This window comes from Chanodichthys erythropterus, chromosome 22, assembly GCF_024489055.1.
Source record: "Chanodichthys erythropterus isolate Z2021 chromosome 22, ASM2448905v1, whole genome shotgun sequence".
Lineage (NCBI taxonomy): Eukaryota > Metazoa > Chordata > Actinopteri > Cypriniformes > Xenocyprididae > Chanodichthys > Chanodichthys erythropterus.
Window position 1 is genome coordinate 34,813,554 of NC_090242.1, and position 19,150 is coordinate 34,832,703.

At 35.3% G+C, this 19,150-nt stretch overlaps 2 protein-coding genes across 3 annotated transcripts; one reads left to right on the top strand and one right to left on the bottom strand.

Annotated features, from left to right (window-relative positions):
* The first annotated feature begins 8,716 nt into the window (after nt 1–8,716).
* On the top strand, nt 8,717–14,381 carry LOC137012952 (vitelline membrane outer layer protein 1-like). The gene is made up of 5 exons (XM_067376483.1): nt 8,717–9,006; nt 9,680–9,801; nt 9,999–10,112; nt 10,575–10,771; nt 10,843–14,381. The coding sequence occupies exons 1-4, from the start codon at nt 8,827–8,829 to the stop codon at nt 10,768–10,770; spliced, it is 612 nt and encodes a 203-aa protein (XP_067232584.1). The 5' UTR covers nt 8,717–8,826; the 3' UTR covers nt 10,771; nt 10,843–14,381.
* A 148-nt stretch (nt 14,382–14,529) lies between these two features.
* On the bottom strand, nt 14,530–18,001 carry LOC137012947 (uncharacterized). Of its 2 annotated transcripts, none has more exons than XM_067376478.1 (3): nt 17,933–18,001; nt 17,406–17,494; nt 14,530–17,090 (listed from the first exon to the last, which is right to left on the bottom strand). In XM_067376478.1, exon 3 carries the CDS (start codon nt 16,985–16,987, stop codon nt 15,689–15,691), a length of 1,299 nt encoding a protein of 432 aa, XP_067232579.1. In that variant the 5' UTR covers nt 16,988–17,090; nt 17,406–17,494; nt 17,933–18,001; the 3' UTR covers nt 14,530–15,688. The 2 variants fall into 2 exon arrangements, with proteins under 2 accessions (XP_067232579.1, XP_067232578.1); XM_067376477.1 differs by lacking the exon at nt 17,933–18,001 and adding an exon at nt 17,768–17,826.
* Nucleotides 18,002–19,150: the final 1,149 nt, after the last annotated feature.

The following is a 19,150-nucleotide window of genomic DNA, read 5'->3' on the forward strand; positions in this document are numbered from 1 at the left end:
CAAAATATGTACATTCAACCAAATATATAAAACGTTATAGGCCTACTGCTCATTTTAAGTAGTCTGTGTAGGCTACAATAAAAGCGTTTAAATAATAAATATAGTTTAGCCTCCAAATCGTGAATATTGAAACATTTGGATTTGTGTCAAATTAGAGAGGTAGTTATAACGCCGGTTTCTGTTTCAGTTCAGCTTTAAATTAATTCGTTTTGGCTTAACATTTATATATTATTTTTGTCATAACTAAAAAGGCTATGTAGCTGTAATTTTGATCTTTAATGTTTGATCTTTACATATTCCCTAAATCTTTTAACCAAAGGGTTATTAACATTTCAGCAGGCAATTAGGCTATATAAAATAAATAAATAGAGATGAGCGATTGTTCGTTTTTCAAAATTGCTATTTATTTATTGTGATTTATTCTATTTATTCAAAATAGAATAAAATAAAACCTGTAGGTTTTTTTTTTTTTTTTTTTTTAATCTCTGCTTTTCATCCTCTCCTCTGTGTGGGTAGTTTCACTATTAAACTACAAACAGCATTACAACAGTCTGTGTGCTGATTAACATTTCTGAAATAAATATTTCTGTGAAATACGCGTTAGGTTGCACAGAAGAAAGCCGATTTATACTGATATAGCGGCAGAGGACTGTTATTTTGTTGAACGAACTGAAGATGACGTCACTGGCTCAGATTTGATTGACCAATCGGCTGAAAGGGGCGTGTAATGACCGCCCACATGTGGAAAACGAGTTTTGAAGTCGTGTTTCCATTTTCTATCCGTGACCCGAAAAAACGAAAATCGAGTCAAAATCTCGTTTTTCCGTTTTTTTTAACAAACGAAAAAACGGGAAACGACCATTTTCTCGTTTCTGCGTATTTCATTTCAAATTGGAAAACAAACTATCAAAACGTCCGTGTACGTTTTGATAGTTTGTTTTCCAATTTGAAATGAAACGCACAGAAACGAGAAAACGGTCGTTTCCCGTTTTTTCAATTGTTAAAAAAAACGGAAAAACGAGATTTTGACTCGATTTTCGTTTTTTTGGGTCACGGATAGAAGGAGGAAACATGACTTCAAAACTCGTTTTCCACATGTGGGCGGTCATTACACGCCCCTTTCAGCCGATTGGTCTATCAAATCTGAGCCAGTGACGTCATCTTCAGTTCCTTCAACAAAATAACAGTCCTCTGCCTCTATATCAGTAAATGTAATAAATCGGCTTTCTTCTGTGCAACCTAACGCGTATTTCACAGAAATATTTTTGCATAGATAAAAAAAAGTTTAAAAAACCTACAATAAATTTAATTAAGTCTGTTTTTAAGCTGTCATTGTGTTTTTAAAATGTAAATGCCTCTACATCTGTTACCAAGCGCATGACATCCTTTGGGCTACTACCACCGATCAATAGGCTATACATAATGATAGGCTATTCTCTGTTATAGATCAGTGGCTACTGCACTCATTTTTTTTCTTATTTTAATGTTTTGTTTACATTTTATACATTTAAATTCAATCATTTAGCAGACGCATTCCTTGCAGTAGACTATGCAGTCATATTAGAAAATAGGCTATCCACTAGGTGGCAACACCTAATAACGGTATCACCATCGGGGGGCTTTTTAGTTTTTCTTAGCTTATAAATGGCCATGCTGACTTTATCTCTTAAATTAAACACTTTTATGAACAGTGAACATTATTATATGTCACAGTTTACTTGCTATCCTCACTTTTTCAGTCTTTCCTTCGCTTTTGAATGAATTAGCTATAAATGGCCCTGAACATTTTACTTTCAATTTCGATTTAACGGCTATTGGCGATTCTGCGTCAATTGCTTTAGTGGACAACAGCATAACAAAAACTCTCGTATATTAAACATAGAACTTTTATTATCTTTGTAATTATTTTATTTTGCAAATATTCGTGGCTTAAACAGCGGGAAAATTTACTGTATGCAGCAGCAGTTCTGTGGATGTTTTGAAAAAATTAAACTAAACGAAAATTATTGTTGCTTTGCAATATAATTTCTGTTTTTTCCCCCTGACTTTTTGACTGATGCGATCATCGTTTCATTAACCGACAAAGATTATATTAAATTAGAATTAAACGAAATTTGATAAATGTCTGTGAATCATTAAAAAAATCCCAGGGGTTTAGTTTTAGCCTACATGAACAAATAGCAGAATAAACAACAGAAAATGAGGGTTCATCATCATCATGCACCTGCAGCGCTTCTGTGAACGGAGAAAAAAGGATTCAATTATATAAAGGGAATAAATAGCCTATGCGCGAAATGTATTTCACTTAAGTAATTAACATATTACCAAAATGAAAGGGGAAAATTGCGACAATATGAGCGTCGGTTCATTTTTGAGAAGTTCACAGAAAGGAAACCGAGACGGCAGAAAATTTCTTTGTTTATTTTACGAGCAATGTTTTGTTTTTATTGTGAGTGTACAAAAATAATAGGCCTATTTAACCCTTCACAGATTCGAATGGTGTTACATATATTTGACCATAAATGTCTGAGTATTTTAAGTTGTTTCCGCTTTTAGGATAAGAAAATTCAAGTGAACTCGTCGGCGCATCACGCGCAACATCAGTTTTAGTAACTTGACATCGCAGCCTGTTAACTGTCAAAATAACATACATTCAACCAAATATACAAAAAGTTATACTGCTCATTTTAAGTAGTCTGTGTAGGCTACAATAAAAGCGTTTAAATAATAAATATAGTTTAGCCTCCAAATCGTGAATATTGAAACATTTGGATTTGTGTCAAACTAGAGAGGTAGTTATAACGCCGGTTTCTGTTTCAGTTCAAATTAATTCGTTTTGGCTTAACATTTATATATTATTTTTGTCATAACTAAAATAGCTATGTAGCTGTAATTTTGATCTTTAATGTTTGATCTTTACATATTCCCTCAATCTTTTAACCAAAGGGTTATTAACATTAGCCATTCAGTAGGCAATGTTAGGCTATATAAAATAAATAAATAAAGAGAGATGAGCTATTGTTCGTTTTTCAAAATTGCTTACACTATTTATTTATTGTGATTTATTCTATTTATTCAAAATAGAATAAAATAAAAACTGTAGTTTTTTTGTTAAAAAAATAAATAAAAAATCTGTGCTTTTCATCCGCTCCTCTGTGTGGGTAGTGCAGTTTCACTATGCATATTAAACTACAAACAGCATTACAACAGTCTGTGTGCTGATTAACATTTCTGAAATAAATATTTCTGTGAAATACGCGTTAGGTTGCACAGAAGAAAGACGATTTATGTCATCTACTGATATAGCCATATAGCGGCAGAGGACTGTTATTTTGTTGAACGAACTGAAGATGACGTCACTGGCTCAGATTTGATTGACCAATCGGCTGAAAGGGGCGTGTAATGACGGCCCACATGTGGAAACGAGTTTTGAAGTCGTGTTTCCGTTTTCTATCTGTGACCCGAAAAAACGAAAATCGAGTCAAAATCTCATTTTTCCGTTTTTTTTAACAAACGAAAAAACGGGAAACGACCGTTTTCTCGTTTCTGCGTATTTCATTTCAAATTGGAAAACAAACTATCAAAACGTACACGGACCGACGCCATTCACCTCGCGCAGTCTTCATCAAATACGTTAGAAGTCGTCACATCCGGTTTTTTGAATCGCGAACTTAAACACTTTACATTAGTTTAACGACTGATAATTAAGTATAGTGGAAATTGGCACAGTTTCAGTTAATGAAACGCAATACAATAGTGTTTTGGTGGGAAAAGAAATGTATGTGTGTTATTTTAACAAAACAGATTAGGGTAAAACCAACAGTGCTGCAAAACCATTTTTTTGAGTGTAGGCATGAGAACAGTTTCTTCCTCGTATGTTTGTAGTGGTTTGATTTGGTGATTACTTTTGCTTTGGAGTTTGGAGTGAAATTCTGTTTGTCTTTAAATCTAGATTAAAGACGCATCTCTTTAGCCAAGCGTTCACGGTCCGTGTACCTTCGTATAATTTGTTTTTTCGTTTTTGTCTTCTAAACGGAAAAAGGAAGAAAGCATTCATTTATCACATATTCACCCTCCTCATGAGCATAAATAAACAAATCTCGAGTCGTTTTTTTCATATTTTTATTTTCGTTTTAATCACACTTTGTTCTAATCCACCAAAAGGAAAAACAAATCAAAATGGATAAACGCCTTGAATATTCGATTTCTACATGGGCGGGAATAAAACGCCCCTTTCCGCTGATTGGTCAACCAAAGATAAAGCCGCGCTATCAGTTCTCAGCTCCAGAATCCGCTCCGCGCAACAGTAGACTATATATCCGATACATACGGATAATTACAGAGTTTATTGCAACTACATTTAATCTAGTTCTCATCAAACAGCCAGACTAATAAATAGCTCGACACAACCCGTGCCGGGGTAGAGCCTAGACAGAGCTTTCTTCTGTATTCATTCGCGTGCCGTGAAATACTAATTTATCGTAATAAATATTAATTTACGTGGCATCACAACTTTGGCACACTTATTAGCCTCAATCTGTGTGCCGGACTGTGTGCCGCACTGGACAGCGCTGAGATTGGTCAGTCTACTGAAGCGCAGAGCAGAATCGATTCAAGGGTCAAGTCATCTTCATTTATATAGCGCTTCTTACAATACAGATTGTTTCAAAGCAGCTTCAGGAAAATTAATAGACAGCGTTTGTTTTGGCTTTGCAGCAGCTAAAGTCTATCGAGCTAAAGGTTTTGATTGAATCACTTTCGTTGTAAAAATCAATAATTATTAACTTAAATGACACTTAAATGACACATTTTTTAACTGAAAACAGAACAGAAACAGAAACTTTCAATGCGTCTTGCCGTTCATTACGTGTTTAAGGGTTATTTCCATCTATTACCGTTAAAAAATTAATTAGTAAAATAAGCTATTGCAACCCGATCTCACGGCAATTCGTACGTATTTTACGAGGTGGCTAAATCGTATGAATTCATACGACCTCACTCGTACTAATTCATACGTTTTTTGCTAAATCGTATGTATTTTACGAGTTGACAAATTCGTATGAATTCATACGAATGACCTACCCCAAACCCCGCCCCTAAACCTAACCGTCACAGGGGTTTAGATAAATCGTACGAATTCGCACGAGTGAGGTCGTATGAATTTATACGAAATAGCCAACTCGTAGAATAAGTACGAATTGGTCGTGAGATAGCGTTGGCTATATTTAAAATAGCAATATCATATTAAAGGCATGCCATTTTTAATTTAAAATCTTACATTTAGTCGATACAATTATATTTTTTACATTATTTTGTTTCAAAGGCATCTTGCACTGCAGAGGTGGCAATGTAGCATCTGAAGTTGCTTTTAGATGTATTTACACAATTAATGCTGCTTAGAGAGGTCCGTTTATACATTCACACAGCAGAGCAAATACATAATGCAATTACATTGATTTTATGTTTTATACAAAATGATTTGAATACAGAAATATGAAATAAATTACAAGATGAAACGAATATAAAATATCGCCAGTAGGTGGCAGCAAGTCACTCTGTTAATGAACGAGTGATTTTATTCAATCGATTCGCTCGAAACGCTGATTCATTCAGTAATAAAAGGCTGTATGGCTGGTGAATCACTCAAAGACTCGGATTCATTCACGAATTTACTACTATAGGCTACTCTGTGCGCCTTATGTCAGGAGTCGCACAATGATCTGTGACTGATTTAGAAATTTAGCTGGCAGAAAAAAAATAAAACATTGTTTTGTACCGTTTATTTCATTAACACTGTAGTGAAGTGCAGATCAGCAGTCCTGACATTGTTTTGAGGGACATACTCAATGTAACACTCTGCGCTGTTCGTCGTGCATTTTTGGTGCACAGATTTCAAGAGATGATCAGCTAAATAAAACAGGCGGTGTGCCAATTAGGGGTAGTTGTGACAGCAGATGCAATATAAATAAATTAATATTTAATATGATAAACTAATTCCACCGCATGTAAATGTATGCGCAGGCAGAAGAAAGCTATGGTCTGCAGGGTTTGTGTCGAGCCATTCATTAATCTGGTTGTTTGATGAGATATAGACCCAGATGAAATGTCTGATACATTCTCTCCGCGCTGTCCAGCGCGTCGCGTTGCTCCAGCAGAGATTTTTAGAATTGGTCAGCTAAATAAAACAGCGGTGTGCCAAGTAAATACATAGGCTAGGAGTAGGTGAGAGCAGATGCCACGTAAATTAATATTTAATACGATATAAATCCGCCAAATATTAATATTTAAACTTACGCGAATGAATACAGAAGAAAGCTCTGTCTAGGCTCTACCCCAGCACGGGTTGTGTCGAGCTATTTATTAGTCTGGCTGTTTGATGAGAACTAGATTAAATGTAGTTGCAATAAACTCTGTAATAATCCGTACAAATGTATCGGATATATAGTCTACTGTTGAGCGGAGCGGATTCTGGAGCTGAGAACTGATGGCGCGGCTTTATCTTTGGTTGACCAATCAGCGGAAAGGGGCGTTTTATTCCCGCCCATGTAGAAATCAAATATTCAAGCCGTTTATCCATTTTGGTTTTATTGTTTTTCCTTTTGGTGGATTAGAACAAAGTGGGATTAAAACGAAAATAAAAATATGAAAAAAACGACTCGAGATTTGTTTATTTATGCTCATGAGGAGGGTCGAATATGTGATAAATGAATGCTTTCTTCCTTTTTCCGTTTAGAAGACAAAAACGAAAAAACAAATTATACGAAGGTACACGGACCGTTCACATAATGCATCTCATATCAGATCAATTGCCCATGATTATCTTTGTTTAATATTATGAACAGCAGCTACGCTAATTATTCTCCATTTGCTTTTCTGTTTTACTCCAGGACACCTGTCCTGAGGTGACTAGAGAGTATCAGCTTCAGTTTGGATCCAGCCTCTTATGAACACTTCAGATGACCAACACATGTGAAGAGACGGCACCAACTCCTGCGAGGACTTCAGATGAAGGAACATCTGGATCAACATGCACATTCCCAAATTTCTATATCCTAATTATTGTTAACATGTAATCATTAATCTGCTAACAGTGATTGTAAATTAAATTGCCTAAATTATTATATTGTTAGCCAACTGCATGATTATATATGTACATTTCTGAAACCACATACATTGGACAGTCACCTCCGATAACAGAATACTCTAAATTGTAATGTTGACATTCATTCTCTGTAAGAAGAATGCATTGAAACGATATCGATTGTGAAAAACGTTATACAAATAAATGTGAATTTAATTGTTTTATTTGTGATTGAGTGTAGAGCAATTGCTATTGCATATGATTGTTATATTTAGTGGTTACAGTTGTTAGATTTTGCTTGTTTTGTTTCTTTGCCATTTCTGATTACACGTTGTGCAACTTTTGAATGTTTTCTAATAAACTGATTTGCAATAAACACACTGTGCTCTCTTGAGTTCTCATCATCTCTTGCGAGACGATGGGGTTACAAATAATTTTTTAGGCATTTTACCAAGAAAACAGTTTTCAAGGACACTGACGGTTAAAAGTATATTTTATTGGATCAGTGATTGTATTTTTGTGTGTTCATGTACAGGTCATTGATGTGCTCTCGGTGCTCCTGGCTGCTCATTGGGTAGAACCAGGACATCACAATACTGATAAAGCGTAAATGTAGTCTGAAGATGTTTTGATCGGCTCAAAAAATTATCAGAAAAAAGAATCCTTAGAGCGGTTTTACTGACCCCGGGGTTGGTTTTAGTTTATAAACCATACAGAATTCATTTAAAGTGACTTTAATTGTTAATATTTTCTTGTTTCTTGACTATTCTTGTGTAAGACTGCCCTTGTGTAACTTCTTTTCGTTATGTTATCTGCACATCATGGACACACCTAGACAAAACCAGAACTAGGCTTTATACACTCACACAAACAGGAACTCAAGACACGAATGCATTCGAACATCTGTCCTCTCTTACTAGTTATTATATTTCTCAATAAGCCATATATGGTATTGGTTGATCTTTGAGTACTACGATTGGACGGCCTGGACGTCGTGGATGATTTTGCTAAATCTTGTGTATAAATATGAGGCTTTTTCCTTAACTTGAGAATGTTATGGTAGAAATGTTATGCAGAAAATTTATTATTTATTATATTAGTCATGTGACAGATCTAAACAGACATGTATTGCATTCAAAGGGCACATGATTTTACTGGCAATTCGACCATGCACAATCATTTAGTTCTGCATTATAATAAACGCTGATTCATTTGCTAACAGAGTATGATCTGTTTGTATTCATTTCTTCATGCAAATTATCATAAGACTTCAGAAGTCAAGTTGTGTGAAAATCCTTTTAAATTCTTCTTGAAATAAAGAAAGTAATACAGGTTTAGAACAACATGAGTGTGTGTGAGTAAATGATGACAATGTTTTTAAGGTCGGTCTTACTATTTGCTTACTATTTCTAAACTTTTTAAAATTACAAAATCAGCTCAGCATTTCATTGGCATTTTACTGAGTTAAACACATTCCAAGGACACTACTGTTTAAACAAACAGATGTTTGAATTTTTGTGTGTTCATTTACAGGAATTGATGTGTGCTCAGTGTTCCTGGCTGCTGATTGGCTGAATTTATTGATAAACCATATAAATGTATTGTTTTGGTTGGCTCAATAAAGAAGCAGAGGGTTCCACTGACCAATCACAGATGACTCAGAAACCCAGGGTCAGTTTTTGGATTAGAAACCAAGCAGAAATATTTTAATCATTATTTGTATCCACCAGGTCAGTGCTGTAGCAATGCATCACTTCATTTCCTTCGCTTTTACACTGTTGGTCGTTATTGGGCTGCATGTGAGCGTTCAGTCCACAGGAAATTTTGTATCATTGCTGACTGTGACAAATGGACTGGAGGGGGGGTTGTGGGGTCAAAGGGAATTGTGTCCAAGTGGAACGTATGCCGCAGGGTTTAGTTTGAAGGTAAGTTGACTCATGGAAGAGGTTTTGATTTTCTAACTTTGTATTTTTGTTGTTTTCCAGTACAAATATCTAAACATTCTTTAATCAAGATATATTTACTGGAGAAGCAAAATGACTTATCAAATTATGAGTTTGAGCTTCAAACAAGAAAAGTATCTGCCAATGGAGTTAGAAAATAAAAAACTTATTTCAGAGGGAAAACAAGATTTTTCATGATCCAATCAATTCCCGAAATGTAAAATTTAGTAAATCTTGTGTAAATTTAAATAATCAGTACTTTTATCTTGTTTTCCAGTTAAACTTGCCTAAACGTGGTGGATTTACAATTTACAATTTTTATTATGAATATTGCGTATTAATAAACAGTCTTTAACAAGTTGACATATTTTTTTCTTGTTTCAAGCATTTCATTTTGACACATTTTTCATAAAGAAGAAAAAATTATTTTGCTTCTCCAGTAAATGTATCTTGATTTAAGAATATTTAGATATTTGTACTGGAAAACAAGAAGAAAAAGAAATCTAGAAAAAATATACAGCATATATATATTTTTTGCAGTGCAGTAAGAACGAAGCGGTTGAGCCGTTGGTCACTTAACTTAGTTTACCTGCCACGAACGTTATCAAATAGAGGATTGTCTTAATGTTGTTACTGTTTTTTGTTTTGTTTTTAGGTGGAAAAACCTCATGTATCGGACAACACAGCACTTAATGGGATTCGTCTTTACTGTGTCAGTCAGACCAAAGACTTGTTAGACTCAAATGAGGACACCTTCGTTCAGTCCGATGTAGGAAGGTAATGGACTCAGACTCTAAATGAAAACTAGTTACAGCAGGTTTACTCTGGGTTTATTACATTAAAGAGCAGTTTCTTCATAGGTTAGAGAAATTAACTGAGGATTTTCTTGAAAACAGTTCCTCATTTAATCACTAAAGTTCTTCAATGTCTTCAATAAACCTTCAAAAAAGCCATAAATTGTGTTTTTTCTCCAGCTGGGGTGAGTGGACAGATGCCAAATGGTGTCCTTCTGGATTCTTGACAGCTTTCCAGCTAAGAGTCCAGTCTGCCCAAAAACTTCAAGATAATACGGCCGCAAACAACATCAGGTTAGTATTTGGCAGAACATTCTGGTTAGAATTTGCCATTAAGGTCTTAGTTTAAGGTCCCTTATCAAGCAGCTCAATTAAGCAATATCACTGAATATGAGGCACAAGGCAGGCCTGAGCACCATGTCCTTGGGTTTGCACAACAAATCTCGAGAGTGAGCTAGAATGAGCCAATCATCAAGATATTTGAGAATGCAAACGTCCATTTCCCTTAACGGGGCAAGGGCAGCTTCCGCGACCAGTACATGGTCCTGTCCCTGTCAACTGACCCTCGAATGCAAACCTAAGAAATGGTCTGGAAGTGACCAATTTTGGGGGCGAACACACGTTAATGCATTTCTGTGTAAGCATCTTGAACAGGAGCTTGTGAAGGGCCCAGTTTTCCGATCCCACATTTAATGCAAGGTCATATTCAAAAAAGCATATGGGCACTTTAACATAATACTTTCACATTTATTTCAGATTCAAATGCAGTCAAGGTGAGGGTACAGACTTGTTGCTTCAGGGTGACGGCACAGACCGGGGCGAATGGGGCGACTGGAGCCCATTGTGTCAGGGAAAGGGGATATGTGGTATCAGGACGCGGGTAGAAGAGCCACAGGGATACTTAAGAGATGACACCGCTCTCAATGACGTGCGCATGTACTGCTGTGATTAAGGTGATGTGATCATAATCTAAACCTCAGACTGACACATACTGCAGATCAACTAAATCTGTTTGTTTTTTCAGGTGTAGGAGGATGACAACAAGAACAGCAAGAAGACCAAATGGATTGTAATAATTGATCATCATACTATGATAAGCTAACATGAACCATGTCATAAAACAGTTTTGTAAGGGATAATTCACAGTCAGTCGGTCATTATCACAAAACAAAGCCTGAGGCTGACTGGACATCATGCATGAATGTTTTGGATATTAAAGTGTCTACTAAATTCAATCTATTCATCATATAAAGTGATCAAGTCTCTTCAGAAAATTTGGACTAAACCGCTAAATTCATATGGATTAGTTTTACGAGGTCATTGACTCAATAATTTAGTTTTGCATTGTTGTATTGATCATAAATACTGATTTTTTTAGCTGTGTGTTTATTTCTTCATGCAAATTATATGACTTCAGAAGTCAAGTTGTATAAAAATACTTTAATGATACTTAAATTCTTCTTGTGCAGTTTGGAAGAAAGAATATCATACAGGTTTGGAACAACATGAAGGTAGAGTAGATTAATGATGACAGAAGGTTCATTTTAGCTGATCTTTTTCTTGCAAGCATTGCTACTAACCCAGGGTCAGTTTTTAGTGTAGAAACCAAACAGAATTAATTTAATCATTATTTTTATCCATCAGGTCATTGCTGTGGCAATGCATCACTTCATTTCCTTTGCTTTTACACTGTTGGCTATAATTGGGCTGCATGTGAGCGTTCAGTCCACAGGAAGACGTTCTGAGCTGAGCATCGAAAGACATTTCGTTTAATTTCTGACTGTGATGAATGGAATGGAGTGGGGGTCGTGGGGTGAAAGGGAATTGTGTCTAACTGGAATGAACGCCATGGGGTTTCGTTTGAAGGTACATTGAACATTGGCTCATGGAAGAGGTTTTGATTTTCTAACTCCATAGTTTTTGTTACTTTCCAGTACAAATATCCAAACATTCTTAAGTCAAGATACATTTACTGGAGAATAGACATGTGCCGATATTTGGTAATGCAATATATCACGATAATGAATATGCACGATATTGTTATCGTGGGCACTTCAAAATACCGTAAATAATAATTTATCACCACTTATACATTTTTATAATGCATTTAAGAATACTTTCCCCATCAACCATATAAAATGTACAACACCGCTGTATTCTGCGTCAAAGGGACACGCGCTCAGATGTAAACAAGCCCAACGTGCATGAGAAGAACATGGCAGAATGAGTTATGGAGACGCGCTGAATGAAAGTGCACGTTCACTCTCTGACAGCAGAGGGCACTGATGGAACCGCCGAATGCAGCGGTTACCCTGGAAACCCCGTTAACAAAGCGGCTGCGCTAGTGAAGTTTTTAAAATGCCTCAAACAGCCATTATTATTTTTTATTTTTTTGTAATCTCAATATTGTTCATCACAGCACCAAATACTTAATACTCAAATACTTAATAGGCTATTTATTTTTTAATCTGGACTACAACATGCCCTAATGATTAGAAATGTTCTGATTATTTGTTATTGTTCAGTAAAACTTAAAGACATACGGCTTCATTAGTTAACATGTTAATTCATTATTACCAAACTGACAATGAAAAATTCTTATAAAGCATTAATTATTCTTAGTCTATGTTAATTATTAGTTACTGTTTAATAACATTACTAAAATCAAAAGAACTTATTTAATGGACCCGAGATAAAACTAACAATGATCAGTTGTATATGGAGTCAAATTAACCCTTACAGAAAAAACACATGAACTTCACATGTGCAAAAACACATGTGGTCACATGTGACCACATGCACATGTGATTTTGCACATGTGAAATTTAACATGTGAAAACATGTGAAAAGCACATGTGATCACATGTGACAAAATGCACATGTGAAATTTAACATGTGATCACATGTGAAAAGCACATGTGTTCACATGTGATCACATGTTTTTCACATGGGAAATGTGTGCTTTTGGAACATTTACACATGTGAAACACATGTTTTCCCATGTGAAACACATGTGAAACCCATGTTTTCCCATGTGAAACCCATGTAAACATGTGTATATTCCCATGTGAAACCCATGAAATCACATGTGAAACATGTATAAAATAGCCATGTGAAACGCATACATTCCCATGTGAAAACCATGTAATCACACGTGAAATGTATATTCCCATGTGAAACCCATGTGATGGAATGTGTAACCCATAAAGTCTCATGTGAACCCCAAGTAATCACATGTGAAATGTATACTCCCATGTGATCACATGTTAAACCCTTATATTCCCATGTGAAACCCATGTAATCACATGTGAAACGCATATTCCCATGTGAAAACCATGTGATCACGTGTTAAACCCTTAAATTCCCATGTGAAACCCATGTAATCACATGTGAAACGCATATTCCCATGTGAAAACCATGTGATCACGTGTTAAACCCTTAAATTCCCATGTGAAACCCATGTAATCACATGTGAAATGTATATTCCCATGTGAAACCATGAGATCACATGTGAAACATGTACATTCCCATGTGCGATCCTTGGAATAACATTTGAAACCCATCAACAATCATTTCTAACAAAACAACAACAGAAAATGATAGCATGTTCTTATGTAGGGCCTATAGCCATGTTTCCCAACATTAAAACAAACAATTCAAATTTATTTACAATTCTTTATTTATAAACAATTATTTTATTTAATTTAATTAGAAATACAAATGTGAATATGAATTTTTAAAACAAAAAAAGCAAAACCAAATATAAAAATATGAATTGTGAGTTTCTGAATGTGTGGAATGTCGTTTCAGTCCTCTGTGTCTCCTTCAGCAGGTTTCCTGTTTTGGGATAGTAAAACAATCAGATTAGGGCAGTGCAAACATCTATCCTGATAAAGTAAACTTAATAAATAAAGTAAACTATCCTGATAAAGTAAAGTTTTATTTCTTTTCTTTATGGATTTCAGGATCGTATATGATATGTTATATTGGTAGTAGCCAATCATATCCTGTGCGCACCTACAGCATGCCCTCTAGAAGCCATCCAAAATGGGAGTTCTAATGACTCTAAGGATTTCTAGTGAGGTAAAAACATAACATATAAAGATTTGTATCTGACTCAGAGTATTCTATTTATGTCTACGTATATGCAGGGTTCGTACGGGTGCTTGAAATCCTTGAAAGTGCTTGAATTTTGATGATGTGTTTTCAAGGTTTGAAAAGTGCTTGAATTTTGGATAAAGTGCTTGAAAATCCTTGAAATTGTAACTGTATTTCTTTTACAACAAATACCTATCTGTTTATTAAATGGAGAAATAAAATGGCGCGTTTATATTTTCGCCTGGCTCCGCATTGCGAGCATAGACCGTAAAATAGTGATGTGTCGTTCATGAACGATTTGTTCATTTTGAACGAGTCTTAAATATGACTCGGGACAACGAGTCATCTCAGAGAGCGATTCGTTCATTTTGTGTTGACCGCGCATGCGCAACATCTCATAAGCATACTACGGGAAACAGAAAAGATTAGTTCATTTCTCGAGTCCGCGGGTCCGAGTCGTTCGTTCATCAAGTCACAGCTCCATATTAGGGCACGGATATGCAGTCTGTACTGGCGGAAACAGAAAAGATTAGTTCATCTCTCGAGTCCTCGGGTCCGAGTCGTTCGTTCAAATCCCCATAGGCTGAATACAGAAACAGAAATGATTAGTTCATCTCTCGAGTCCTCGTTTGTAATAATATTTATTTTAAATAATTTAAATAATAACAACACCACATTTAACAATAAAAATATTCTTACACAAACAAGATGGAACTTTCTTTTTGTTCAGATGTTTATTGCAGACTTATTTTGATAATTTTATGATAATTCTTAAATATAGTAAAATATACAGTCTATAATCCGAATGTAATGTTGTATATTTTGCGAGACACTGGACCGGGAAGCGGTCACGTGACAAAAGAACGAGACTCGGGCCCGAAGACTCGAGAGATGAACTAATCATTTCTGTTTCTGTATTCAGCCTATGGGGACTTGAACGAACGACTCGGACCCGAGGACTCGAGAAATGAACTAATCTTTTCCGTTTCCGGATGCTGGTGCTGGTATGCTGGTCATCAGCATACCAGCACCAAAACACAACATATGCTGGTCTTGCTGGAATGGGATGCTGGTGCTGGTATACAGTTTTATTTTATTCTATTTACAACTACATTGAATTTTGTTATGATGAAAATCATGAAAATACAAGCTTTCATTAATACACATAAGTTAATGTAATAATAATATTATATTGTTCAGTAAACAACATTAACACAATAATAATAATTTTTTAACAAAAACAACAGTCATCTGGCTCAGCAAGCAAATTACAATAAAACATTAATTCAACAATAATTCATTGTAAGTGCTCAAATTTTTAAGGATTTTATGTTTTTTTTTTGGTCTGTTGAGTTGCGAGTTATAGTCAGAATTGCTTGATATAAAGTCAGAATTGTGAGAAATAAAGTCAGAATTGTGAGAAATAAAGTCAGAATTGTGAGAAATAAAGTCAGAATTGTGAGAAATAAAGTCAGAATTGTGAGAAATAAAGTCAGAATTGTGAGTTATAAAGTCAGAATTGCGAGATATAAAGTCAGAATTGCGAGATATAAAGTCAGAATTGCGAGATATAAAGTCAGAATTGTGAGATAGTCAGAATTGTGATATATAAAGTCAGAATTGTGATATAAAGTCAGAATTGCGAGTTATAAAGTCAGAATTGCGAGATATAAAGTCAGAATTGTGAGATAGTCAGAATTGTGAGATATAAAGTCAGAATTGCGAGATATAAAGTCAGAATTGTGAGATAGTCAGAATTGTGATATATAAAGTCAGAATTGTGATATAAAGTCAGAATTGCGAGATATAAAGTCAGAATTGCGAGGTATAAAGTCAGAATTGCGAGATATAAAATCAGAATTGTGAGTTATAAAGTCAGAATTGTGAGATATAAAGTCAGAATTGCGAGTTATAAAGTCAGAATTGCGAGTTATAAAGTCAGAATTGCGAGTTATAAAGTCAGAATTGCGAGTTATAAAGTCAGAATTGCGAGGTATAAAATCAGAATTGCGAGTTATAAAGTCAGAATTGCGAGTTATAAAGTCAGAATTGCGAGGTATAAAATCAGAATTGCGAGTTATAAAGTCAGAATTGCGAGGTATAAAGTCAGAATTGCGAGATATAAAGTCAGAATTGCGAGTTATAAAGTCAGAATTGCGAGTTATAAAGTCAGAATTGCGAGGTATAAAATCAGAATTGCGAGTTATAAAGTCAGAATTGCGAGTTATAAAGTCAGAATTGCGAGGTATAAAATCAGAATTGTGTGATATAAAGTCAGAATTGCGAGTTATAAAGTCAGAATTGCGAGTTATAAAGTCAGAATTGCGAGTTATAAAGTCAGAATTGCGAGGTATAAAATCAGAATTGCGAGATATAAAGTCAGAATTGCGAGGTATAAAGTCAGAATTGCGAGGTATAAAGTCAGAATTGCGAGATATAAAGTCAGAATTGCGAGTTATAAAGTCAGAATTGCGAGTTATAAAGTCAGAATTGCGAGGTATAAAATGAGAATTGCGAGTTATAAAGTCAGAATTGCGAGTTATAAAGTCAGAATTGCGAGGTATAAAATCAGAATTGTGTGATATAAAGTCAGAATTGCGAGTTATAAAGTCAGAATTGCGAGGTATAAAATCAGAATTGCGAGATATAAAGTCAGAATTGCGAGTTATAAAGTCAGAATTGCGAGGTATAAAATCAGAATTGTGTGATATAAAGTCAGAATTGCGAGTTATAAAGTCAGAATTGCGAGTTATAAAGTCAGAATTGCGAGGTATAAAATCAGAATTGCGAGATATAAAGTCAGAATTGCGAGTTATAAAGTCAGAATTGCGAGGTATAAAATCAGAATTGCGAGATATAAAGTCAGAATTGCGAGTTATAAAGTCAGAATTGCGAGGTATAAAATCAGAATTGCGAGATATAAAGTCAGAATTGTGAGATATAAAGTCAGAATTGCGAGTTATAAAGTCAGAATTGTTTTTACTGTATGTTGATCCAATGAACGCAGCCTTTGTGAACAGAAGATACTTTAAAAACATTAAAAATCTTATCGACCCCACACTTTTGAACATTAGTGTATGTTTAAGAGGCTTTACTTACTAGTCATTTGGTCCGACAGGAACTTTTTTATCCGCTCCAACTCTGCTATGGTGCAGGGCATCAACAGGGAAGGATCTAGGAACATAAACAATTTGTCACAGAGCCAACAATATTATTATTCAATGCCAGGTTCATTAAAAGAAAAGAAGCTAACGTTACAGCAGGAAAAGAAAAATACACATAAACTGAATTTATGTTTTTTTGTTTACTTATTCATTAAATATTGCTCATACAGTGTCACTTACATTTGGATGTCAAAGCCTTCTTAAAACAAATTAAATAAATAAAAACTGTAAATTTGAGAAAATAAAAGAAGAAAATAACAGATGCATGGTATAGGTAAAAAATATTGTGGAAAAAATGGATATGGAGTTAATTGGTGAGTTTCACCTGTGTTTCCTTCCTGTCAGCAGGTTCCTTCAGAAATGCTGAAATCTTCTGAGCTTTCCCTCTGTTGTAGAGGGGTTATTTTGTCGCTGCTGAAATCACAGAACAATGTTTATCAATATTTGTTTACCATGAGAGATCAAAACTCTTTTGAAAACTTGTACTCCCTGCAAGTTACGTCACCGATTAACAGTAGGCTACATTTACGTTTATAAATTAGCCAGCTTCTAATCACCCATAGACAGCAAAACCTTTACAAAACTATCAAAACCTCTACACATAAACCTCTACACATCATCTACACATAAAGATGTGATTAAAAGCCTAAACTATTATAAACAAATCGATCGTTAGAGTTAGCCTACCTCTTCTGAAAACGGGATGCTAACAGAGATGATAACGGAGTTTTTCGAAGACACTAAACTGTTTCTGTAAAGTAAATATTCAACATAAGTGTGTCAATTACATGTTAGAGAAGTGTCAAGAACAGTTGTGTGTGTTATTCGTGTGATTTTAGCGACTAAACTCACCTGAAAGAAGTGAAAACAACAGCGAGAGGCTGCTGTTTTTGCTGCTTGTCAGTTGTTGTTTCTCCGTTTCCATGGCAACTCTGCGCCGCTCCAGTGTTTGAAAGCGGTTCGGCGCGCACACGCATTAAAACACGTCACAGTCATGCAGCACTTACATAAATAAACATCTAGAATTAAAACATTACATAAAAAAATCTCATTAATATTAAATCATGAATTTAAAACTCATTTTGTAGTTTTATGACCCTATAGGAGCAAAATGCCACCCCAGCATAGTGGGACAATTGTGGCACTTTTATAACTTAATAAGTGTGTAACTTTTATAACTTAATTATTTATTTTTTTTACAAACATTCAACCACGTTATTTTATTTGAAAGCGTGCCCATAGGCAGTTTTTTTATACCAAGTTTTTGATATAGATATTAAGTCAGTCTTAATATTTTTTATTCAGACTTTCAGATTTTTTAACTGTAAAAATAATATAAAATAAATACACACTTATCAAAAAAGATGTCCTGTAAGCGCTTAGTAGAAACTGGACCGATTATCGGCTTGCCACTGGTGTACCAACGGTGACCCAGCAGCGGCAAACCGCTGGTGATGTGCCACCCAAAAAACGCTGTCAGATTGACGGCATTTTCAGATTGGTCAGCTTGCCGATGGTGTGCCGACGGTGGTCCGACCGTTTCAAGCCGCTGACTTTGTGTCGCCCAAAAAATTACAACATGTGAAAATATATTCCACATGTGCTCCACATTATAACCTATAGGCTAGTAACATGTTTTCCATATGTGCCACTTGCTCCATTATGTTCAAACTTTGTTCACATGTGGTGACATGTTTTTCACATGTGGTGATTCACATGTGGTGACATGTTGTTCACATGTGGTGACATGTTTTTCACATGTGGTGATTCACATGTGGTGACATGTTGTCACATGTGTTGACATGTTGTTCACATGTGGTGACATGTTGTTCACATGTGGTGACATGTTGTTCACATGTGGTGAAATGTTGTTCACATGTGGTGACATGTTGTTCACATGTGGTGAAATGTTGTTCACATGTGGTGACATGTTGTTCACATGTGGTGAAATGTTGTTCACATGTGGTGACATGTTGCTCACATGTGATCATATAAGTTCACATGTGATCACATGTGGAAAACATGTGATCACATGTGAAGTTCATGTGTTTTTTCTGTAAGGGAATGCCT